This window comes from Phragmites australis, chromosome 13, assembly GCF_958298935.1.
Source record: "Phragmites australis chromosome 13, lpPhrAust1.1, whole genome shotgun sequence".
In the NCBI taxonomy this organism is placed as follows: Eukaryota; Viridiplantae; Streptophyta; class Magnoliopsida; order Poales; family Poaceae; genus Phragmites; species Phragmites australis.
The window spans coordinates 22,583,650-22,609,293 of NC_084933.1; the positions used below are offsets into that span (position 1 = coordinate 22,583,650).

Consider the following 25,644-nt stretch of genomic DNA (forward strand, 5'->3'; position numbering starts at 1 on the left):
CAAGATCAAAATTGCTGTAGTAAAAAAACAGTTATAATTAAAAAACGGAGATAGTACTTAAGAGTGAGACAAAAGCTCTGAGAGTCACAAGCCGAGGAAAGATGCGTGAAGCATGAAGAACAATGAAATAGGTCAACACCACCACGGATGGAGCGACATCAGATGACAAGGTGACCACATAAGTAGTGATAGGTCCAAGTTATTTTTAATTTGAGTGTACATACTTATTGTACTCGTGCTTACGCCAAAGCTATGCATGACTTGTCTTGCTCGTGCACACATTGCCACCATGCCTTGTCTGACTCGTGTCCATGCTGCCACCACTACCTTCCAAGCTTGAGCTCACGCCTCGCCACCTCAGTCCCCTGCCTTGCTCGCACCTAGGTTGCCATCGTCCTTCATCTCAAAAACACAATCGTCACACACGCATTCGTCATGAAGTTACACAATGATCTTAGTTTATTAGGAACCAACACACTCACGTCACCAGAGCGTTTGAGCCGCTATGTGTGGCCATGTGAGCTATGAATCGTGAGCTATGGCTACATCAACATCCGTCTGGTCACGACGAGATGAATTTGGCTGTTTTGGATCGTGATCATCAGATACGCCTACAAAATATGATGTAGACAAAAGGTTATACAAAAATTTTAGATGTATACATATGTCCCAGACAGGAAGTACTTCCTCCAATCAGAGGAAGGGAATGCTGATATGCTTCCCACGCTTAAAAAGGAAGCGAGACACCCAGATTCAGTTCCGGATGACCGAAGTGCTCGACGGCATCCAATACTAACCGCGCAGACGCTCTGTCCCCGCTAGGAAATCCTGCTCGATCCGGGGAACAAACCCAGGAGTGGTGAGCTGGTAACCAACGAGCCCACCCGCCTAGTATTTGAGTATATATTTTTTTGGGCTATGTATATCTTTAGATATAGAGGCTGATATATGATTTAATTTATTATTCAAAAAGTACCTTTATTTCGTGGATTCCATAGTGAAGAGCAGGGGAAATCGACTTCACTGGGGTCACCATAGAGACATTGGGGTCATTACGGCTTGAATTAGCAAATATACTTTATAATATCTTCATGAACACTAATTTCTTCTTGGCTAAGCTAGGTGGCGTTGGTGTCACTCGACAGTCGACACCAGTCCTAACATGCTGGATCCGCGCCCTGACCTCTATCACGAGATATATCCCATCCGTCCGATCCCCGCGTCGGCCCGCCCAAATCCGGGCTGGGGGCCCGCAGGCCCGTGGTCGCCATCGCCCGCCGTCCCTGCCTTATTCCAACGATTCCCAGGATCCCCGATTCACCAACCTCACGCCTCTCCTCGCCGCCTTCTCCGCCGCCTCCTCCACTCGATCCCGGAACCCCCCAGCCCGGCGAAGATGCACTTGTGGCCGTCGCTCCGGATCCGGGACTCGTTCAAGCACGGGTACCTGCAGAAGCTGGAGTTCAACCTCGGCCACATGAAGCGCGCTCAGCGACAGGGCCAGGACCAGGACGGCCAGCAGGGGCCGCCCGGCGACGCGAAGTCGCCGCTGCTCGAGGGCCGACCCCTGTCGGGGTCCCTGGTGGCCGGCGCGCTCGAGCTCGCCTGGGACGCCGTCTTGCTCCTCACGTGCTGCTGTTGCTGCTTCTGCTGCGGAGGTATGCGATGCTGACGCCTTAGTTTCTAGTTGTTTCGATCGCATGGTGCCACCCTTCTATTTTCCGCTTCCTTATTTCATTGTCAAAAGCACATGCAATTGCTCTCGGAATCGCCTAGGTTTACCAATTTTGTCCCTGTCGTACGGTCAAGTAAAGTGATTGGGGTGGTATTGGGAATTTGGAATGTGCAAAAACACCTCGATATCTCGTTCCCATGGTTGTGGCGCAGAGTTGTTTCCCTCATCCATCAGAGTTGCCACCTTTTCGTTGACATTGACCCTATGGGGTTGGGGTGCTTGTGCTTGTTTTTTTACAGAGATTAAATCGGATTCTATTGAAAGCCAATAACCAAGTTCAAAACAACAACAGAAGTAAAGAAAGGCGAAAAAAGGAAAACAGCTGGGGATCCCAGCAGACCAGGTAGCACAAATCGTCTAGGAGATAGAGCATCAAATATACAGAGTCGATCAAAAACAAGTTTGAAAGAGGCATCAGCTCAAAGCTTAACAGATGTACTAAGCGACCAAAACCTGCCATGAGAGGAGACACTAGCTCAAAGCTCGCAAATGTTAGAAATTGGATCATCTGCAGGAGTGAATTCTTGCAGCCACTCCCGGCCTGAGTTGAGGCCTTGCCCACCCTATTCCTGTCATCTTCTATGAGGAGGATACTCTATTTCTACACGAATGATACAGCGAGGCTCAACACTTCAACAGGCTTGTGGGGGAACTTCTTATGGATCGCCATGTTGTTTCAAGTCCGCCACAAGGCCCAGGCAATCCCTGCAAAAAGAAACAAACATAGCTTTTGAGAGATTTTGAAGTTCTTCAGCAGCCAGTTTGCCCATAAGTCAGCTGCCGAAACAGGGAATCCATTCCAGCCAAAGATGTCTCTCAGAGCACTCCAAGCAAATTGTGCTAACACACGTCCAAAGAAGATGTGATTGACATCTTCAGGCTTATTACACAGGCAACAACTTGAGTTCCCTTTCCACCCCCTCTTCTTGAGGGAGGTGGACACAGAGAGCTTGTTGTGTAACATTTGCCATAGGAACACCTTAATTCTACAAGATAATTTACAGTGCCAGAGTGTCATAGCCCCCTTGCAAGACACCCCCTCAAAAGTGAGAAACTTGTACAGGGATTTTGTGGTGAATCTATTTGACTTATCTAGAACCCAGTGCCAGGTGCTTGTGCTTGTTTATTCTGAATATATGCCACTCCCACTACCCTAATTCGACTTTCAGGATATGCCATCCATGTCTCACTGACATTAGTTACCATTAGCAGCAAAAAGCTAAATACTTCGACACACATATGTAGCAGTAGCTGTTACTCCCGTTACAGCTCGTAGATTATGCTCGGTCTTTCATTGATCTGTTCATGCCACCAAAGTCAGCTGCAGCATGGAGTGTTTGATAAGTGCTGTAATCCTGAACCTTACATTAGAGTGTGGAGAACACTATGTTTGCCAACAGAATTGTAGTTTAGCATTTCCAGATAATTTTAGAGTGGCAGTGAAGCTGCAGAAGACAGGGCTGCTGTTTGAAGCTCATGAATATGCGGAGGAAAAGGGTAGTTTATATAATTTTTTGGATTGCACGGGTGATTGATCATTTGATATGTCAACAGTTTGATGGCCCTCCATGAACATGTTTGTTTGGGCTATTATCATTTCAGGACAACTAGGAAGTAGAAACACATTTCTTTGCAAGATTAACATTTGAAATTAAATTGGGCCTTTCAGTTCATGACGTGGTTATTTCATCTGGGAAGCATCACAGCCAAATTACACCTAGATCATTGAAAGAACAGGCTATTCCTTGCATAGTGTATCTTGATTGTTCCTCTGGATATTTAGTCAAGAACTCATTTAGCACCTCTGAACTTTGGTCTGTGATGAAAGTATCCACTCTTTTCCTTTGCCTGTAATTTTTTTTTACCTGGACGTGCATTCAATGGAAAGGATCATTACAGTACATGCATAACCTGAAAGGAGGAAAACTAAAGGAGTCCCTAGTTCTTGCTAGTGCTAGCACTATCAGTAAAGTTGTTCTTAATTTTTATAGTTCTTGCTAGTGCTAAAAGTATCAGCAAAGTTGTTCTGAAATTTTTATGTGCTAAAGTTCTGTGCAAGTGAAGTGTTTGTGGTGCACATTTCTGCTGGTGTCTTGTCAAATAAGACATGACCTAACTACAAGGGCAATACCTTCATATTTTTTGTGTACTCCTTGTTAATAAGTTACAAAGATAACTACTGCTGATTACTGAACACATGCACCTTTCTACCCTGAAACTGTGCTAGCATTTGTTATTTGTTTCACGAATATGTTGGACCTGCAGGTTGTTCGTATTCCCTTGGCATATGTCATTATTCATTATTAGTTCAAGATTTTGCAAACTTTGCATCGTTCTGTATCATCATCATGTTATTTTTCTTTGTTTAAAAAGCTGTCCAATTGCCCTTTAGTTCCCTATCTCAATGTTGTCTGATATTTGTTCTAACTTCCACCTTTAATCAATCAATATATCAGCCTGTGGCGATGAGGAAGATCACCCAACTGCTCGATAGAAGCACCTCCAGAAGTCGGAGACTTCTCAACTCAGGAAAACCGGATAATTTATGGTACAGTAGTGGCTACTGAGTTAAGGGTCAAATTATTTGTAAATATGTTTTCTTTTTGCTTTTTCCCTATGTGGCACATAGATGGTACAGGAGAAAAGATTATTCAATTTCTTTCTCTTGAAAATATTCGTAGTATAGGGCTTGTGTGTCTCCAGAACTGATCAGTGTAGACTGCTGTTTCTGTATTCAGGATGTGTGCGATTGCCGTTTCTCACCGATGTGCTGTCGTTAGCTCCATATTGATCTTAGCTCTGTTTTGGTGATGCCTGCAAGGATGTGTAACTTACCTCGCCAACAAATTTGTCGCTAAGAATATCCTGATCTGCGTGATAATGTTTAGACTGTTCGTCGTGTGAAGTGCTATGGTCTCTTGTTAATGTGAAGGTCTTTAGCGTATCACAAAACTGATTGCAAAAATCTCCTGCAAAGAGAGGCCTTAGGTAAATTTATACTTGGGAAACTTCAAATTATTCATCTGTGGCTTCTACCTTGTGCCAGGACTCACGAAGCTGCAGCCTGCAAGCCAGTGATGATCGCACTGCTCCATTGATCGGAGAAGGCGATAAGCTGCATGGCTGCATCCAGAACATACTACCGCTTGGTGGCTCAGCGAGGGCGCGCATCGCTCGAGCTATTCGCTCCGTTTCGCGCGGCCGCGCGCTGCAAGCCGCATGTCCGCAGCGAACGCATCGCCGCGAGCAAATGTCTCCGCGAACACAACATATGACGATGCCGTGCGCACAGAATCCCACGCGTTCCATGCGATGCTCACCGTGCGCGCGCCCGCAAGAGTCTCTACCCTACTGAGGGCACGTAGTTTCGCCGTGCGCCTGCGTTGCGTCAGTCGCGCGGCGATGGACGCCTTCTTCAGCGGCCTCGACTCCCGGCTGCGGACGTCGGTGAAGGTGGCGGACTCCATCATGTTGGACCGCATCCGCGAAAGAGCTTGATGTTATTGTTGGTGTAAAAATAAGCAGGGTCTTTTCGTAGGTGGGTTCACGCCGGTAAGATATCAGCATGTGTTATATCACGTTTGTTCAGAACAGTGGTCACCTTTCGCGACCAGTCAGCGACCGCACGACCAGCCAGCGACCATGCAACCAGGCTTTCCGACCAGTCTCCTCTGGTCGCGGGACATGTATGTGTCTAAACAGTCTAATTACAGTAAATATTTTTTCACTCGAGTATTTTTCTTCCCCAGGTCCTCTTTCTGATCGACCAAGGCATGGTCGGCGTAGAGCTGCCGTGTCCCATCCCGTAGCATTAAACGATACGGGACGTCCTGACAAGCATGTCAGGAGTTTTTTTAGATGCGCAAGCGGCGCGTGGGGACGGGACAGAGCAGTCCAGGCGACCAGGATGACGCAGGCGGTGGAGCGATAGGACAGGCTCTGTAGCACCGTACAGCAAGTGGGATACGTCTGCTCTTAGTAATGATGGACCTAGGTGGGAAGCTGTAGCTAGGTCTAGGTCTATATCTTGACTCACGTGTAAATTCTCTCTCCATCTGATATACAAAGGGAACAATACCAGGCTTGTAAAGGAAGACGGCAAAAGAAGGCTGGGCAAGAACATTATCTGTAACCAACTTAGTCCACAAGAAAAGAATATACAAGATGTAGGGCTATTACTCTAAGGGAGGGTCTGAACCTGGATAATTCTCGGTGTTCTTGAGTTGCACATACACAAACAAATTCAGTAGGCACTCCCCGAACAAAGATCACACACCCGTCGTTTGATACACCCCGGAATCATTGTCAGGTATTTTTCCCCAGACAGACTAAGATGAGATTTTTAGCTTGGTTGTGAAGCCGACGACTATTCGGGTTGTGTTGAGCATCACCGCCTCTCACTCATGGCCGATTCGACAACTCGACGTCAAGAACGTCTTTCTTCATGGCACCTTCAACGAGACGGTGTTTTGCGAACAACCATCTAGTTTCATCGACGCGTCTCGCCCTTAGCACATATGTCGTCTTCAGAAGTCTCTCTATGGCCTTAAGCAGGCACCTCGCGCCTGGTACCAACGATTCATCACATACGTCCGCACCTTGGGGTTTGTGACGTCCCTCTCCAACACATCCTTATTTGTGCTCTGTGATGGTGTTGATGTTTCATACTTGTTGTTGTACGTGGACGACATCATCATCACTGCCTCCTCCGTCGAGCTCATATCCCGCATCATTCGTTGTCTACACGGTGAATTCTCCATGATGAATCTCAGTGATCTCCACTACTTCCTCGACATCTCCATGACCCGCTCGTTGGCATGCCGCTTTCTCTCTCAATGTCAGTACACCGCCGACCTCCTTCAATGCGTCGGCATGGCTGACTGTCACTCAACCACGACTCCAGTGGACACTTAGGGCCAAGCTGTCCACCACGGATGGAGACCCTGTACTGGATCCAATGGAGTACCGAAGCCTCACTGGGGCACTTCAGTACTTAACTCTGACGCGCCCTGACATCACATACACTGTCCAACAAGTGTGTCTTCACATGCATGCTCCTCGAGAGCCGCATCTTGCGCTCATCAAGCGCATTTTGCGATATGTGAAGGGCACTCTTGGATCCGGTCTTCATTTGCATGCTACTCCTGTTACCTCTCTCACCGCGTACTTTGATGTGGATTGGGCTGTCCGGACTCTCGTCGCTCGATGTTTGGCTTCTGCGTCTACTTGGGTGACAACCTTGTCTCCTTGTCATCCAAGCGACAGACCATCATCTCTCGCTCTAGTGCAGAAGCGAAGTATCGTGCAGTTGCCCACGCCGTCGCTGAATGCTGCTGGCTTCGTCAGTTGCTCTAGGAGCTTCATCTGCCCCTACAGTCTACCACTCTTGTCTATTGCGACAATGTGAGTGCGGTCTATATGTTCTCCAACCCCGTCTAACATCGCCGAACCAAACACATCGAAATCGACATCCACTTTGTGCGGGGAAAAGTTTCTATAGGGCATGTCCGGGTGTTGCATGTGCCCTTCAATCTCCAGTTCACCGACATCATGAAGAAAGAGTTGTCGTCTCAATTTTTTTCTCGATTTCAGGACCAGTCTCTGCGTCCGGCCACCTCCCGTTGAGACTGCGGGGATGTTAGCATATTATTTGTTTGCTGACTTATGTATATCCTAGAGATCATTATATTATATAGATTGATTCTAGATATTATTATATCTATGTAATTGCCCTCTTGAGTTTATATAAACGGGAACCTCGGCTCCTTGCCGTGTGTGGCTTCCCCTAAATTCTATCTTTCCGCTGCACTCCTTCATCCAGGACGACGGCCAGCCTGGAGGACGCGCGCTCCGCGCTGGCGGCGCTTATGCAGAAGGTGAGTGGTGAGGCCGAGGCGTCGCCGATGGCGAGGCTGCAGGAGGCCGGACACGAGGGCGACGGGGTGAAGGGGCTCTCCGGCTTCTACAGCATGGCGCAGCTGCTCATGTAGTTCCAGGAGATGGTCCTGGACGCCGGCGCCGTGAAAGACAGCGTCGCGTCTTCGTTCAGCGATGGAGAGGTCGGTCTCGGCGCTGAAGGCAGCCATGTATGAGCAGGAATGGCTGATGGATGCAGAGAAGGAGATGTACAGCGTGGTCGTCGAGGGTTTTCTCCGGGAAATCAATCTGGAATCGAAATGGACTTCTCCGGGAGAAGGATCTCACCCACCTACATTGCATCATGACAATGATGCTACTGATAATAGCCCGGACGAATGTGGATCTCTGAAGGTTGAAACTAGGCAGCTGCAGTCAGCAAGGTATATACCGGCAGAGAAGAAGTCAGATAACAGACAGCGATATCATTCAGAAGAGTGTGGTATCTCCCGTGAGGAAGCTAGGAGGCTAACAGAAGAAAAGGTTGATTTAGAGGTCAGATGTGAGCTACAAGATGTGTTATACTCAGCGATATTCAGAGACTTAGTGGGGAAACTGGCTGTTCAGGCTGATGTACAAAAACTGACAGAGGAAAGAGATGAGGTGGACATCAGAAGTAAACTACAGTGCGAAGCATATAGTGCCATATCCAAAGACTTGGTGAAGAAACTAGCTGTTGAATCTGTTGATCATCTTATCATGAGCCTCATCAAAGGTGAAGTGCGTACAGTTATTGTTGCCAAGATTCTAAATGCTTGGAAGAGCGCAACTGAAATGGTTCGCAATGAGAGACTTATCAAGGAAGAGATTTATTGCATTATCTTTGGAGGACTGATAAAAGATTTGATAAATTGTCATAATTCAAGTGTGCTCAAATGCGAAGATGAAAATAGACCCAGCAATAATCTGGGGAGATTCAGCATAAGTAACAGGCAAAATTCCAAAGGAAGTGATCTGGAAGCTGAAGTGTCAACGGACAAAGATGGCGTTTCTGATTCAGTTAATGACAATGTTGAGGGAGTATCGGAAGATCATCGGGAGCTGCAGATAGGAGAGGTAGCTAAAGGTTTGAGCATGTCTTCTAAAGGAGCGAATCAGTAAATGTTCATTTCATTAAGTAACATTCAGGAAATGTGCATGGATTTTGAAGTTATTACCTGTGGAAAAATTGAAACAGCTGTGCCGAGGTTTTTAACTCTCCATTCTATGATTTTTGCTATTACTGAAAGTGCTTTAGAACTTCGGATACAGACATGCAGTTCAGCAAGGTGTGATAGAGTTATCGCATTTAACCTGTCAATCTTGTGACAGATTGAGAGACTTAGATAAACAGTCGGAGAATCTAGCTGAACAATTTCACCAGGCGATGTTGTGACCTCCAAACAGTAGAAGCAGAGGTTAGAAAATACTGTAGGATTTCTTTGTATGTAGTCAATAAGCTCATACTTTCTCTGCAGAAAAGAAAAGCCTTGCTAGTTGCTACCGATTAATCCGTGGCCAAAAGCACTTGATGCAAAAATGGAGATACTTATCTTTGTTTTCCCTGAGCCTCAGGTGGATCTTCATGGCGATGAGGTGGTAGTGGAACTGCTTCTTGGACTTCTCAGGAAGACATACAAAGCACTGGATCACTATTCACCAGTTCTTCAACACTATATTGGGGTAATTTTCTGATATTACCCGGTTAAGTCTCATATAAATTTAACAGCTGCAATGTTATGGCATCCTGAAACAAGATTTTTATATATATATTTTTTGTACTATGAGTAGCACTGTTCTTTCATTTAAGTAGAGAAACAAGATTTGTTAAAGCTAATGCAGCTGTTCCCAGCAGGGTTGAGTCGCTAACCAGCTTAGTTTAACAGCTCCATGAAGCATCTCACCATTTTTCACGTTTCTTTCTTGGTTTTTATGCGTGAAGTGATGCAGAATTGGCCATTCGTTCTCCTTTTCAGATCAGGGAAATGCTGAGCCTGCTTGGGAAGGTGCTTGCCGTGAGGCATCAGCCATCAGGTCCAGTAATATAGGATCTACGGTACATGTGAGCCACTGTTCGTATTTTCTGTGTCAAATGTGATCGCAAGTCGATATCTGTTCCTCACAATTATGAGAGAAACATGTGAAACGTAGAAGGGAAGATGCTAGAAAAGTAAGAAAATTATGCTGCTTTCAAGGGATTATTCTGCAAATTTCGTACATCAGATACACGTAACCGTTCTCCGTTTCGGAGTTTCCAGCGGTTACAGCTGCCGCAGTGCCGCCAGACCGCCACCACAGAAAACCGCGCGGATTCTTTCCGTCTCCCGCTCCTTCTCGCCGCCGCCGTCGCAGCTCCTCAGTTCCACCGCCAAGCGTCCGTCCGAAGCCATGGAGCCTGATCTCCCGCCGCAACCGGCCCCGCCGCTCGCCGACCTCGCCGCCGCCATCCACCGGGCCGCGGAGGCCACGGCCGCGCTCTCCGCCCCCTCGCCCTCCTCCCACGCGGCCGCCGCGGTGGCTGCCCTCCGCGACGCCCACGCCGCCATCGGCTCCTTCCTCTCCCGCCTCGACGCGGTTTCCGCCTCGTCCGGCGACGATCAGCCGATGGCGGACGGCGGCGAGGAGCCTGAGGAGGAGGATGGGGAGCAGATGATCGGTGAGGCGGAGGGGGGGCTCCGGGGTTGCGCCCTGCAGGGGTGCAAGCGGAGGAAGCGGCCCGTGCCGCCGTCGTGGCCCCTAGGGCGCCGCTCGAGCGGCGCTTGCGAGGCGGCGGAGGCCGCCGCTCTGGTGCTGGACTCGGAGGGGCGGCGGCGCGCGGCCATGGATCTGTTGCTGCAGTTCCATGTGTAGGAGGAAAGGTGTGTGCTTTCGTGATTCGACGCGGTAACGCGAGTATACTTGATTTGCTTAAGTTGTGTGAATTAGAGGTAATCGTGATAATTGTTTGGCATTTCTGGGCATTTTTATCTAGAAATTGTACATGGCGAGTTGTAATTGGGGGTGTCGATGAGAAAAAATGATTCATTGCATTCATATTTCTGCAATCCTCACTGATGCCCTGAGTAGGACGTGGAAATGATGACCAATTAAAACTGTGTTCTGTGATGGTACTATAAATCTATTAAGACACTGCTTGCTGTGGTTAACACTAGAAATCTAAGAAATGCAATCCTTACTGTTTTTGTGAGACATGATGCAATTAATATCCTAACATATATACTTGAGACAATTTTGCCCAAAAGTTTGTAAAATGAGAAGCGTTGAGAAAGGGCTTGTTTGTTCGTTTTGAAATTGGCTGGGGTTCGTCCGGATTAACGAGTTACAGCAGCAATAGGTACAATTTGGTAGGTCCTCCAGTAATTCGGTGTGCTGACAAAGAAGTTCTTGAAGACCCTAGTAAACCCTGGCGGTACTCTAAGGCTCCTTCGAGCTCCGACAGGCATTCTTGATTTTACATTCCCCATCCTTGTGTCAACAACTGATTCACTATTTATAGGCTATAGCATGTTACATTTGTAGATAAATCTTCTTAGTAATTTGGCACTAGATAAATCTTTTTGCATGAGCAGTACCGTGTTATCCGTGAGCTCATCTGGTAAGTGATAAATATTTGGCTGCAGCCTCTTCTAGCATGAATACTGGAAATCTCGGAAGTGGTGGTTAAATACATAACTACAAAGCTGCACAGCCTCATCCATGATACAGTGTTGACATACAGCTATCCATAGATGAAGATATGCTGAGAATGCTTTTGATGTTGTTGTTTCCTTTGTGATATCATTTCTACTTATTTGAAAAATTCTACTCTTACAAATTTACTCTAGTGGTTTTCAGGATTGGGTCTGCGAGCACCATGTTAATGAAGCAATGATCACCGGCTGGAGTACATTTCCGCTGAATGAAGCTCTTAGGTCATCCTGTTCTTCACAGAGATGCAGGCAATCGGACAGACAAATAACGGGCAACATTAACCCACAGTGATGCAGTCAGGAACTGGGATAAACAAAGTGAGATGCCATTTCAGCTGGTTTTTTTCCCAACAAAGTGAGATTGTAGGAAGTTTTGCTTCTCAAGAAAGGGCCTGAATCATTTTTGCTCTCAGTTCCGTGGTATTACTCTTCTTTCGGTCATAGTATTACCACATATAAATAGGATATTTAACTATTTGTCACTCTTATCAGATAAGTGACAAATTGTCACTTAGGCTCACTTTCAATGACTCAGGTAGTCTCATGTGCGGACCCAAGGCCCGGCGCGAGTCTGGGCAGCTGCCCGGGCTCTCTCCGGCCAGCCCCTATAGAATAGTGCAGCCCAGTAGGAGATTTGATAATCGGGCCGGTTAAAATTTGGGCAAAGCCCAATTTGCCAATCGGCCACCCGTTCGACCCCAGCCCACTCGGCCACTCGCCGGTCCCGCCCAATTTACCGAACCCACATGCCGCAGCCTCGTGCGCCCGTGCCCAGTACCCGCACGTGCGTCGCTACTGCTCCTGGCCGCCGCCCTCGCCATAGCGTCGCCCCTCGTCGTGCTCGCCGCCAGCCTGCGACGGCGACATCGTGCTCGCGCCATACGCCCTAACCCTTCCAGTACCTGAAGGCCCGCGATGCCTAACGGTATCAAACCATCAGTATTCACTATTCAGTGCTCAGTAAGTACACCGTTCGTCTCTCGTAGAGTTGTTGTGATTTGTGAATCTAGATATTTAGTGACTAGTGTTGACTGAATACTTTACTATTGACCTGATCACAGATCACTTGATGTAATGAATACTGATATACAGATGTACTCTTGTTATTCTTGTAGTGCAACAGAGGAATCAGATAAAGTATACAAACAATAGATGCGAAATCATTTGCAAATGAAAAAAAAAGGAAGATGTTCAAATACCTTTCTTCCGGAGACGATGTCCACGCCAGCACGCTGAAGTGATTCAACCATAGCAATCAGAGCTGACCTTGCATCCCCTTCTTCATCCACGCTGGTCAGGTAATTGTGCATCAATATGACATTATGAACGTAAATCATAATTGTTTACCAATTTGAAACGATGACTGTGATGAGCTAACTATTGGTTCAACATTGCAGATGCTAAATTTTCCAGAGACGAGGAGATTCCTTATTCCTTTAAGTTAGCATTTTATGTATATTTTATTATGTACCTGTGAATATATTTTCCTTCTTTCAAAATTTTAATATTTAAATGTTGCTTTATTAATTACATCATATTTTAATTAATAAAATATTACTCTAAAGTTCGCCTAGTCTCCTCAAAATCCCTAGATCCCCCACTGGGTAGTCTCACATATTAATGAGCCTGAATTAGAACACGATAATTGACAAATAGTTAAATATCTCCATATGAATAGACTGATAGTTGCCAGGTCTACATGTTATAGCAGTGTAATTGTTTTGCAATGTTTTACTGGATCTTTATCTTCTGTTAAAATTGAGTGCGAAAAGAGAGTTGCCGATTGTTCAGGAACGTTTTGTATCATATGATCACACCATGTTCAGCATAACATTATCATTCCATGAGCTGGAGAGTTACCTGTGAAAACTACCGTGAAAAATAGATGGTACCAAGTGAGCAAAGAGATGATGACATCACCCCACATGATCAAATCCTAGCAATGACGAACGTCCGATCCGTCAAGGCACTGAGGCACCTCGTGTTCGTTGGACAGCCGGACACGATCACGGACGTGGACATGGGGCGCGCCACCGCGGTCGCCGCAACGGCCGATTGGTTCCCGACTCCGCGGCCACATACGCGAGATACGTACGCTGCCTGAAAGATGCTTTCAGAGCCGAATTAAAAAAACTGAAAAAGGCGTACGCATGCGTACATAAATAAAAAGCTTGAAAAGGTTTTTACCAATCACCAGCACAAAAAGGAGATCGATTCGATAAATCGATAGACTGGTTTTAGTGTTGGTTCCATTAACCCCTGTGTCTGCATGGGCTACAAATATTTTTAAATAAATGCATATGGTTTAGGATTCTTGCATAAAGTTTTTTTTTCATCACATTCACGATATTAGTTAACACATGGATAATAAAACTTCGTAAAATATCTATGATTTAGGATTTGCATGTGATGCATATTATCACATTCCTTACTATACTCCTCTATTGACTCAGAGTCTTGCACAAAATTATTTTTTCTCATATTCATGATATTTGCTAATATGTGTGATCATCCATGGTATAATACTTTCTTTATTTCTTTCCGGACTTGACCATGACATAATTGAGAGACAAGCCTAAATTAATATTTAGGTGAAAAACATATGGAACTTTGGGTTAATTTTATTATAATGATATATGTGGGTAATTTAGAAGCAAGTATTGGGGTGCTTTGGGTTGATTTTTTATAATGGCAAATGTGGTTAATTTAGAAGTAGCTATTGGGGTGCTTTGGGTTAATTTTTCATAATGCCAAAGGTGTGTAATTTTGAAGCATGTATTGGAGGTATTTTTGGATAATTTTTTAAGAAAGGAAAATGTGGGCAATTTAGAAGCACGTTAGGTCCAAATGACTATTATTGTCAATGATGATTAAAGTCGACCAAATAAGTGGTAAGATGTTTTGTTTTGTTGTGAGAGTTTCTAGGATTTCTCTCTTTTCTAGCACATTTCACCTAAGGATTAATGACTAACTATTTTTTTTAGAATTTTTAGTATTCTTTTTTTTTCTAGTGCATCTCACCTCAGTACTAAGTGGAAACTCTAGAGGGTGTTTGGTTCCTCGCATGCTTGAGCCTGGCCTGTATTTGCGAGTAAGGCTCACATCAGCCAGACTAAGTGTATGCAGTAGCAATTTGTTGCATATGCTCAGTCTGACTGAGAAAAGATTATGTTTGGTTACCTGTATAAATATATATTATATGAGATTAAAATAAAAAAGTAAGAGTTAATATGATGTTTATTTTGTATAAATACATTACAATACTTAATTTATCATATTAAATCTTAATCTAATTTAAAATATACTAATATAAATTAATACTCATTAATTATACGCTAATAACATTATTAATTGAGCTAGGCTTGCATCTTGTGAGCCTGCCTATGAAGAAACGCAATTTAAATCCGTTTTTCAAAAGCCAGACTCAACTTAAATCCGTTTTTCAAAAGCCAGACTCATACAATAATTTTTTATCTTGTGAGCTAAGCTATAGAGATGATACAGACAACCCAATACCAGAATGCTATATCCTATAAACGTAATTGAAACCTATACAATCAATCAAACATGCCATAAAAGGTAAGATAAGACGCATATGGTGGACGCGGCCGGCCTGTTGGTCGCACCGATCCATACACGTCGCGCGCGCACGGCCGGTGGGAATCGCGTACGTAGCGTGCCAAAAACTTTGGCGAATTTGGAAATTTAGACAATATACGCGACCGTATTTACGAAATTAAACAACATGTTAGCGTATTTGCAAATCTAGCACTCGTATTCGGTATCTCAAATTCTGAAATTTGGATTTCGGTAACTCAAATTCCGAAAACACCCCAGGCCCACTGAATTCGACAACTGAGGTGCCGAATACGGCACTGTGGGCCGTATTCGGCACCTCAGTTGCCGAATACACCCTGTATTCGGCTGTATTCGGCAACTGAGGTGCCGAATACGGCCCACAGTGCCGTATTCGGCACCTCAGTTGACGAATACAGCCGGCCGGCATCCCATCTTTCTTTTTGCCGCGTCACATCAATCATTGTCACGTCACGTCATTCATTTTTTCCATCCCGTGAGTTCGGCCGACCGGTGAATTATTGATGCAGGATGCATGCACGTTGGCCTGCGGAGAGCTAAATAAATTGAGGTCGCAAAGAAGAGAGCAGCAGCAGAGCAGAGAAGGGAGCAAGGAATGTGAGGAGCGGCAGAGGAGCAGCATCTCGAGTAGAGAAAGCAGCAGAAGAGGAGCAACGCGAGCAGTAGAAGAGGAGCAACGCGAGCAGCAGAAGAGGAGCAACGCGAGCAGCAGCAGCGGCAGTTTAATACTTCGAGATCACTCACTTTCGTACCGGTTAGTTATTAGATTACCTATTTAATACTTAGGTTAGTAATAATATTTAGAGTAATTAGCTTATTTGGTTAGTCAGTTTCGAAATAGATTAGTTTTTTCGGAAGTAGATTGTTTAATCCGTTCAATTACATTTATTTAATTATATTAGTTTATTTAATTAGAGTACTTAGATTATTCTAATTAGATTATTTAATTACGTTATTATATTACTTAGATTATTTAATTAGGGTACTTAGTTTATTTAATTAGAGTACTTAGATTATACAAATTAGATTATTTAATTATGTTATTATATTACTTAGATTATTTAATTAGAGTACTTAGTTTATTTAATTAGAGTACTTGGATTATTCTAATTAGATTATTTAATTACGTTATTATATTACTTAGATTATTTAATTAGAGTACTTAGTTTATTTAATTAGAGTTTTGAGATTATACAAATTAGATTATTTAATTACGTTATTATATTACTTAGATTATTTAATTAGAGTACTTAGTTTATTTAATTAGAGTACTTAGATTATTCTAATCTGTTGTTCACCTATTTGTTGAACTATGAAGTCTTAAATTATTATCATGGCTCATGGTGGTCTTCTCGAGCTTCTTCAGCAGCGGTACGACGAGAACCATAGGGGAAGGATGATATTCACAGGACAGCAGGTACCACGTTTATATGTGCTATTTTATTGCCACGATAATTTTGAACTAACTCTGTACATGTATTGGATAACTCATGCAGTTGGGTCCGTTATGAGCCCGGAGTGTGCACAAGATTAAGGAGTTGGACCCTCGATTCCACGAGCCACTCGCACGGGCGGGACTACTACCTTTCGCTCTCATGATGGCCGGAGCTCCCACGGAGGTCGGTGGTAGGACACCTCTGCCGGCGATTGATGAGGCACTGCTCACAGGTCTCATCGACCGGTGGCGTCCTGAGACGCACACGTTCCACTTTCCTTTTGACGAGATGGCTGTAACATTGAGGGACGTGGCCATGCTGACCGGGCTACCAATCAGGGGCGCCCCGTTAATAGTTTCGCGACCCGCAATGGAGGAGTGGAAGGGTTATGTTGCGGATAGGTAATTATTTGTTATGTAATGCACTTCAAATATTATAGTGCTATTAAAGCTTCATCTGACCATCTGCATCTTATAGGTTTGGTGTGCAATACGACGGGAAGGATGCTGGCCTCTCCATGTCCTGGGTTCATGGGCTCCCACAGTTCAGTCCATGCCCACTGGATGCGGACGAGGCTACACTTATGCAGCACTATGAGGTGTACTTGTACGTCCTGCTCGGAAGCATCATGTTCTGCAATACAGCAGGCGATTATGTCGTCCCCCATATTGTATGGTTAGCAGCCCACCTCGCGTCACATCCTTATGAGCCTACATCTTACAGTTGGGGATCTGCAGTGTTGGCTGCAACCTACAGAGGTTTGTGTGATGCAACCCAGCGAATAAAGAGGAAGGCAACTATTACAGGGTGCCTACACCTCTTACAGCTATGGAGTTGGGAATACCTCCCGGTTTCCAGACCTTGGGTGCTCAAGTGCTACTACCCAGTCCACATCTCCGATGGCATTGCCGATGACATAAGGCCAACGATGGGGTATCGGTGGATTCATGCCAGGCTAAGATGGAGTCAGCAGCAAGACCATGGTAACTACTCCAGGGTGATCGGTGACCTGGACGTCCTCAGCGCTGATCTAGTGGAGTGGGATCCATAGCGTATGGCACGAGTAGAAGAAATTGCAGATGGTGGACTCATCGCATCCTCTTGTAGCCCTGACGCAGACTTATGGTTGACCACATGCTTCTTGTTGTACATGAACTGCGTGGAAGTATATTCTCCAGAACGTGTACAGAGGCAGTTCGGGTATCGACAGGTGGTGCCAGTACCACCACCACGAGATACCGGACGGGCGCACGAGTAAGTGTGTTATTGTATGTTGCCTTAGTACATTGGTTATCCATGTTAACAAATTATAACTGTTTATGTCACGTACAGGAGGAGCTCACAGGGGGGTGGAGGCATGCAGAACTGGGCATCCAAGAATGCCGACTACATACGGAGGTGGACAGAGTCAGTTGCGGTGGATGTCATCATTACTGCTGGACAATACGACGAGGCCACGTACTGGGACTACCTTGCTTGGTACCGTCCGCGAATGCGTGCCACCTTACTCAGCGGACCTGTACAGCCGGGCCCCAGACCCTTCCCCGAGGATCGTGCCCGCCTACTTCATGTTGTGGTAAGTGATGCGTTACTTATAATGGTTTTCTTTGGAAAATCTTTGTATTACTGACATGTCCCTCATCTTATACAGACTGAAGAGGCGTATGAGATGCATACGCAAGCGGATCAAGCTTGTGGGGAACCAAGCAGGTCATCATCGCAGAGGGATCGTAACCCTCTCCGGGAGTACATGAGGACAAGAGTATCCCGCTTCCTAAACGCTATACGTGGTCTAGGTGGGTGTGCCCCGCAATGGAGGGGGTACGACCAACATGCCATGGACCCGTCTCGTGCCTCCCACAGCAGGCGGTCATCCAGTGCTCGTGAGGAACCCGTCCGGTCATAATCACGACACACATCTTCAGCTTCGGCGCGTCATGTCTCATGTTCCGGTGCTGAGGCCGAGGAGTGCACGCAGCCTCCTGCGCCCGAGCCGGTTACGCTGGGTTCACTAGCACCGCCGGCTACGATGACACCTCCAGCTGTAGCATCTACTCATCAGGAGGACGTCGTTGACTACACGCAGCAGACCCCTTGCTGGAGCGACCCTAATGCTTTTGACTGGGCTGCTGCAATGCATGCGACCGCCACCTTCACTGATCTACTCGGCGGACAGTCCTCCCATGATCTCAATGAACCTGGAAGTTCACATTGGTACCAGCATGGCGAGCCTTCGGCACACTGGACTCCATCGGAGCACGTTCTAGGGCCGTCCACACTTCCGCATGAGGATCCTTCGGCATGGTACATGCAGGGCCGAGTAAGCGGGGCGGGATACACGTTCGGTGGGGTTCCCACAGGGCAGGCAGATGATGATGAAGACGACCAAGGGCACGCAAGGCAGGGGCCTGCGCAGGCTGCTGGGATGAGAGCCACACACCCGCCAGACGCTTACACTCCTGGGGATTGTGTGAGGCATCGTCACCGTTGAGTAGCCAGGACAATTTGTCATGACACATGTATTATTGATTTTAATGTCGAGGTCATCCCTATTATGTCTTATTCACTGTATTGTTAATTTAAGAAATTCTCAGTACAGAGGAAACAATAGTAGTTGTAAAGCATAAGTAGCATGGAACCCGGTACAGAGGTTGCACATAAAGAGCGGACAACAACAAATATTAGCATGTACGATACGCCTAAAGAACATAATAACATGCCTTAAGGGAATAAAATATATAGGGTTACAATAGATGCTTAGGGCGAAGGAAAGTGGTGACACAAATTAGCGTAAGAATTCCAGGTGTGATGGTAAAAGCTATCCGGGTAAGATGGTTGTCGTCTCCGAGGTGGTTCTGGGAAGTTGTAAAAATGAGTACGAGCAAATCCATCATCATTTTCAGGGTCATCGGTGTCCTCCGGAGATGGAAGCCTCGGAGGGCGGGGTCGTTGTGGCATGAAATCATCGTCGTCGTCATCATCTTGAGGTTTCTCCGAGGTGGTACCACGTCCTATTTCCCTATCAGTTGTATGGCATCTCGATGTTGTGCGTGAACGTCCTCTTGCAGTGTTCCTAGAACATTCTCCTGTATTTCTGTTCGAACGTCTAGGCATGGGGGGCATGAAATCGTCATCGTCTTCGTCCTCGTCATTATCTGGATGATTCGTAGAGGTCACCTCTGTACCCCTTTGGTTCGCTGACTGTCGTCGTCTTCTACGCGAACCAGGCATCACACCCCCGCTGAAGAGCATATACATTGCCAAGAAGTGTGAGATTTCTTTGTTGATCAACTGTTCGTCTTCCGGGAAAGCCTGACGCAGAAGAGGACCGTTCGAATCAATGGAAATAAGATAAGTAGGGTGACCAAATGTTTATATGACATACCTGAATATGGGATGCATACTGGTCCGGCGACATTACTATCGTTCTTTGCCTCCTAGAGAAACCTATCACAGAAGGATGGTCAGCCAGTTCGCAGACCCTCAGATACATTTGACGCCGGTGATACAAGAGGGCCCTAAGGTCCTCGGTGGTTACACATTGGAGCGGCGCGGTTAACCTAGAACATATGGGTCTTGCATGCAATTTCGCCACGGCTTGGATTATGTTGTTCTCCTTTAAGGGATCATCGTTTCCTTCACGCACAGCCTGTAAGGAGGCATTAAGTGCTATAGCGATCGTTGAAGGTGTCCATGGAAAGCCTGTACTAGAGGATCCCGCCATAGATTTCTTGCTCACTGACTACCTACACTCTGTCTCTGCATCAAAACACGGATCCATGAATATTTAAGAAACACGAAATAAATAAATAAAATTACATTTACAATACAATGGTCACTTCTTGTCTAAAGGGGTACAGTGCAAACCACATAATGCACAATAAGTAGTACAACTAACAGGTGAATAACATTTTACAATACAAAGTCTCTAAGACAATTCAGTTTGACAGTGGGCTGATAGTTTACTGACGGGTCGGGCAAGTCCTCCTGTCATGGCCAGGTTGTTTGCAAAGTTTGCACCTGCGTAGGCCATCAACAGCATCTGCTTCATCCATGTCTCCTTGCAGCCTCATAGATCTAGGCCTTCCAGGATCTGTGCGTCGTGCTCGTGGATAAGGTACCCACTTAGGGCCCTCGATCGATTTGTAGTTGGTTCCGATGTTAAAGGACCGCATCTTTGGAAGCCATGTGCTCCTCAATGCATCGATAGTGAAGTACGGTGATACGTACTGTGATCCGTCATTGCCACCTATGTCCCTGCAAGCGGCTAAGACATGCGAGCACGGGATATGGTGCAGTTTTGGCTTATTGCATGTGCACTTCACCTCGTTAGGTCCAAGTTGACATTGCTGCACGGTGTCCCCGGCGCTATACCCTGAAGCATACCTACGGTGGCACATGACCTCAAAGTCATTGTTGGCCAAGTCGTAGATCCTCGACCGATGAAAGTGTGCCTTGCTCCTCCTTCTTAATATGATTTGCTCCACCTTAGGTGCAAACCGTGTGCTGCACTTCATAGCAGCATTACCACGGTCTCAAAAGTAGTCCGCCGTTCTGTAGAATGTGAGCTCAATAATGGCACACAACGGGAGGCCCCGTACTCCCTTTAGGACATTGTTGAACGCCTCCGCTATGTTCGTTGTCATGATGGAGTACCTAACATGGGATACAATAATTTTAGAATGGCTATTTGCATAAGAATCGGTACAATATGATCATTACAATTCTATGCGCTAACCTGGCACCATGAGTGTCATGGATAAGGGCCCAACGCTCCGCCGGCTTCCCCGCTATCCACTGGCTAAATGTACCACGTGAACGACTAACGATAGTTTGGCCCCCAACCATTTGCGCCCGCAGTTGATCCTCCCCTGCTTGCTGGTCTGCCATCATCTTGCGAGTGGTCTCATTTAACTTTCTCCATATCTCGTTGAACTTCGCCTGCTGGTTCTGAAGATATAGCCCTTTGAATCTCTTTACAAGCGACTTGTTGCGGTACCTTGTGTACAGGTTCGCGCCCAAGTGTCGTATGCACCATCTTCTCTCCACATCAGGCCATGCAATGGAGCAGTTTGTGCTATCATGCAGCACGTCCAACGCATGCAGAAGACCCTTGTTGCGGTCTGAGATGACGCAAACTTGTTCCCTATTTCCCACGACACGTGTCCTCACCAAGGTGAGGAACCACAGCCAACTATCATTGTTTTCACTCTCAACCATTGCAAAGGCGAGAGGAATGATCTGATTATTTGCATCCGCCGCCATTGCTATCATAAGGGTACCATGGAACTTGCCGCTCAGAAATGTGGCATCCATGCATACAACCGACCTGCAATGCCTGAATGCTTCGATGCATTGTCCAAAGGATCAGAATAACCTAATGAGGTATCGGTCAGTTGTGCTATATGACCCATCATCTAGCCTGATCGGCTCATCTGCCATAGCCCACTGAGTCCCTGGATTCGTCATGGCAATCTTCTGCAGCAGTCTCGGAGCATTGTTGTATGACTCTTCAAAGCTTCCAAACAGCATCTTCAACGCCTTCTGCTTCGCTCGTCACACGGTGTGGAAATTGATAAGCATGCCAGTCTTAGTGTGCACCTCCCCCATAATCGATTTTGGCGACAAACAAATTTCCGTGCCAATAAGCGTGATGAGGAGTTGGGCTACGAACCTCGCATCAACGGCGTGGCTCACATTCCTAATAGCCTCTTCGCTGCATGTATGTGGGGTGTGTCTACTGATCACAAAATAGTTCTCATATTTCGGCTGATGTGCTCGTACGAAGTAAGGGCAATTCGGGTGCTTGATACACCTGACCTCATACTCCGTAGGGTTAGATCGGGCGCACTTGTGGTCCCTTCTTGTTATTACAGCATAGTTGCTAATAAAGTGGATGACCTCCCCTCTGTTATGAAACTGTTGCCCGACCTGAATGTCGCTATTCTGGTATCCCCAGTTAGATAAGGTGTTATACTCAACGACGACACACTCCAGGAGCCCAGTACCACGAAAGTACTGGATCGCCGGGACCGGGTCATCATTGTCAGCAGCTTCTTCATCCCCACTACCACCGTCTTCATTATCCATGCATCCTGCATCGACCTCACAAGGGTCCACTCTACCTCCCTCTCTACTGGAACTGCCCTCCTCGACATGCCCTCCATCCTCTTCATGCATCACCTGCTGGCCTGAGCCTTCCACAGTGGTCACTGCATCACCTTGCACCAGTCGTGACACTATGTTTACGTACACCGCCATATCAAAGTTCTCCTCCAATGCCTTGCGTGAGTACAAAGCCCATGCGTTGTTCCTACTCATCTTGAATAACGTATGGACAACGACCGAGCTATTTGGAACAAGCCGCGGCCGTACACCCTCTAGGACAACAGTATGGGACTGCTGGTTCACACGCAAAAGGCGCATAATATGTGATTTCAGGCCATCTAGATCAATAGGTACCTCAACCAAACTCTCTATGTGCTGGCAGTTCTGAATTGTTACAAGTCTCCCGTGCAAAACTGTGGGACGTTCTTCATAATAAATATGGAAATTCATATCGTATCTCCTAAATAAATATACATGTAATAAATAATAAGTACAAAAATAATACTAATTAAATAGTGCAATATACAACTAATATGCATCTTTGTTGCTACTGGACACTATCTTCTACGGTTCTACCAAACCTAAGTGATTAAACTAATTAATCAAGTTAATTAATTAATTATATTACTTTAATAAAACTAATTACCTAGATTAAATCATGTAAATTCATGTTACTATATTAAGTAAAGAATCTAATCACACTTACTAATAAAAATTATATAACCCAACTAAATCAATAATTTAAATACTCTAATTTATCAAAATAATATAATTAATCAAATGTACTTGAATGAATTTAACAATATACTGACGAAAGGACTAATATACTTCTGAACGAACTAAGAAAAATCTAATTACAATTACTAATTAACTACGTAATCTAAGAACTTACCTTAAGGAAATTGAGCGCGGCTGCTGCTCGCGTTGATCCTCTCCAGCTGCCCTCTCTGCTCGAGCTGCTTCTCCTAGCGTTGCTCCGCTGCTGCTCTCTTCTCTCCACTGCTGCTCTCTTCTCTTCTCCCTTCTCTCCTTTGCTGCTCTCTTCTCTTCTCCCTTCTCTCCTTTGCTGCTCTCTTCTCCCTTCTCCCTTCTCTCTTCTGCGAGCCAGTGCTTTTTATTAAGCGCAAAAGCAGCATCCCGCTGGCACGCACACACCGAAAGCATCGACACGACGTGAAAGTGACATGATGCACTGAATTCAGTGGGCCCGGGGTATTTTCGGAATTTGAGTTACCGAAATCCAAATTTCGGAATTTGAGATACCGAATACGAGTGCTAGATTTGCAAATACGTTGACATGTTGTCTAATTTCGCAAATACGATCACGTATGTTATCTTAATTTCCAAATTTGCCCAAAAACTTTCGGACAACACGGTTCTATCTTGCATACTGTAGTGAGCAAAATGATGACACCGACCATGGGATAGGTCGTCGAGGAAAGTGTCCCATCCATAGCAAGTGCGCATCGCCTCTTTATTCCACATAGGAAAGTGTCCTCTTTCTGGTTGATAGATCCTCTAACATAAATCGTTTTGGACTTCTAACAGACTAAGAACAGTATAGAAGATATCGAGAGAGACCCAACCGTAGCTTTTCACCCATCCTTCGCGCTCGAGACCTCTGTTTCATTCGAAAGCAAGCATCCGCATCACAAAATCATTGGCGTTTCACACATACCGAAAGCAGGCTCGACGGCCTGCGTTTTTCCAGCCCTGCTTGGCTGGCCACGCGCGCACCGCAGGTTCCCGAGCGCGGGCGCACGCCGGAATCTGCCGTACATTGTCGGCACCAGCGCGTCCCCACTCTCACCGTCTCACGTACGCACGTTAGATCATATCCAACGGTTTGGCTAAGAATTTTTTTCACAAATATATTTTCGTTTTTTTCAGCGTTTCAATGATTTTTCTTCACGATTCTTATTACGAAAGAATTCTTAAGTTTATTTCTTTCAAAATGAGATTTTTTTCACTTTATGATCATTTGAAGAGAAATTGTCGAAGATAAGAGAAAATAAAAAAATAAAAAATAAATGAAATAAAAAAAATATGATTAAAGATGATCTCAAAGTCCGATGTGCGGGTCGAGCTCGACGGCTGCCGTCGGGGCAGGAATCTGTCACTTTGAAGCCCATCATCTCTCTCAGGGGGTCTCGGACTCTCGGGCAGGCCAGCCACTAAGCTCCAGACGAGGGAGGGTCCGTGTGAATCGTCGTCGCGCGCGGAGTGGTGTCGGCATTTCCCCTTCCGCGCGCGACGGGTGAGTAAGGGTGTCGGCATTTCCCCTTCCGCGCGCCACGGCCCCCAACTGATTCGGGCGTTGCGTTTGGCCCTTTTCGAGAGGTACGAGTGATTTATTCGTGACAATGGCATGCGCGACGCTGAAGCGTTGGAACAGAGTTCTGATATGATGGGTAAGCTTTTCTAGCTTGTTTTATTCTTGGTTTGTAGGCTTGTGCTATGGAACGGAAATGGACAGAAGAAGCTGACTAGACAAAGTCGAGTTGCGATGGGAACGTTTGGTCGATCTGCAAATCGCATCAGCATGAAAGGGCCGATTTTTACGTGCAGGTTATTTTTAGGCCTAAAGAGTAGCCATCACTACTTGTTAAGTATATGGTAAAGTATCAGTAAAGATCTGGTTGTTATAGTATGGTATAATTAGTTTATATTTTATCTCTATAATGAATTTTATATAAATAATTCAAGAGTCTCAATACAAATCATCTATAATTATCATAATATATTCAAATTTCTACATGGTATAGAGCCGGCGTCATTCTTGAGCCACCGCTTCCACAGCTTCCGCTGCGCTGCCCATGGGAGATGATCCGATCTTCATGATCTCTCCTGTGGTTGTACAACCCATAGTTTAGTCATGTCGCCGATCCATAGATCGGACACCAACTAGAGTTTTTTTCCGATCATTTTCAGATTGAGTTTTTTCTACTTTTATTTTTAGATCATAGATCGATTCAACTAGAGTTTTTCCCGATCATCTTCAGATTGTGTTTTCTCTACTTTTATTTTCAGATCATAGATCGGTTTGTGTCGCTCTGCCGACCTATCGACGTTCCTCTCCTCTGGACTATACTGCCTCGGCTTCGACCTCTCCGGCACCTCATCTCCTCCGATGGCATCGCGATTGGACGTGACGCAGTTGTCAACATGGCCCTCATCTGCGGCC

General features: G+C 45.7%; 2 protein-coding genes and 1 pseudogene across 2 annotated transcripts; 2 read left to right on the forward strand and 1 right to left on the reverse strand.

The window, feature by feature from the left end:
- Positions 1-1,232: 1,232 nt before the first annotated feature.
- LOC133888920 (uncharacterized) lies at positions 1,233-4,501 on the forward strand. The gene is made up of 2 exons (XM_062329314.1): positions 1,233-1,658; positions 4,192-4,501. The coding sequence occupies exons 1-2, from the start codon at positions 1,397-1,399 to the stop codon at positions 4,227-4,229; spliced, it is 300 nt and encodes a 99-aa protein (XP_062185298.1). The 5' UTR covers positions 1,233-1,396; the 3' UTR covers positions 4,230-4,501.
- A 2,191-nt stretch (positions 4,502-6,692) lies between these two features.
- Positions 6,693-9,011, forward strand: LOC133889536 (uncharacterized; annotated as a pseudogene).
- Positions 9,012-20,453: 11,442 nt separating this feature from the next.
- Positions 20,454-21,604, reverse strand: LOC133889291 (uncharacterized). Its single transcript, XM_062329804.1, has 2 exons — positions 21,091-21,604; positions 20,454-21,008 (listed from the first exon to the last, which is right to left on the reverse strand). The coding sequence occupies exons 1-2, from the start codon at positions 21,570-21,572 to the stop codon at positions 20,888-20,890; spliced, it is 603 nt and encodes a 200-aa protein (XP_062185788.1). The 5' UTR covers positions 21,573-21,604; the 3' UTR covers positions 20,454-20,887.
- Between the last annotated feature and the right edge of the window lie 4,040 nt (positions 21,605-25,644).

What these genes read in the sequence shown, in the direction of transcription:
- LOC133888920 (XM_062329314.1), top strand. Translation starts at nt 1,397, where the DNA reads ATGCACTTGTGGCCGTCGCTCCGGATCCGGGACTCGTTCAAGCACGGG. An exon ending in TTGCTGCTTCTGCTGCGGAG is followed by an intron (nt 1,659 to 4,191) that starts GTATGCGATGCT and finishes TCAATATATCAG; the next exon opens with CCTGTGGCGATGAGGAAGAT.
- LOC133889291 (XM_062329804.1), bottom strand. Translation starts at nt 21,572, where the DNA reads ATGGTTGAGAGTGAAAACAATGATAGTTGGCTGTGGTTCCTCACCTTG. An exon ending in CATGACACTCATGGTGCCAG is followed by an intron (nt 21,009 to 21,090) that starts GTTAGCGCATAG and finishes ATCCCATGTTAG; the next exon opens with GTACTCCATCATGACAACGA.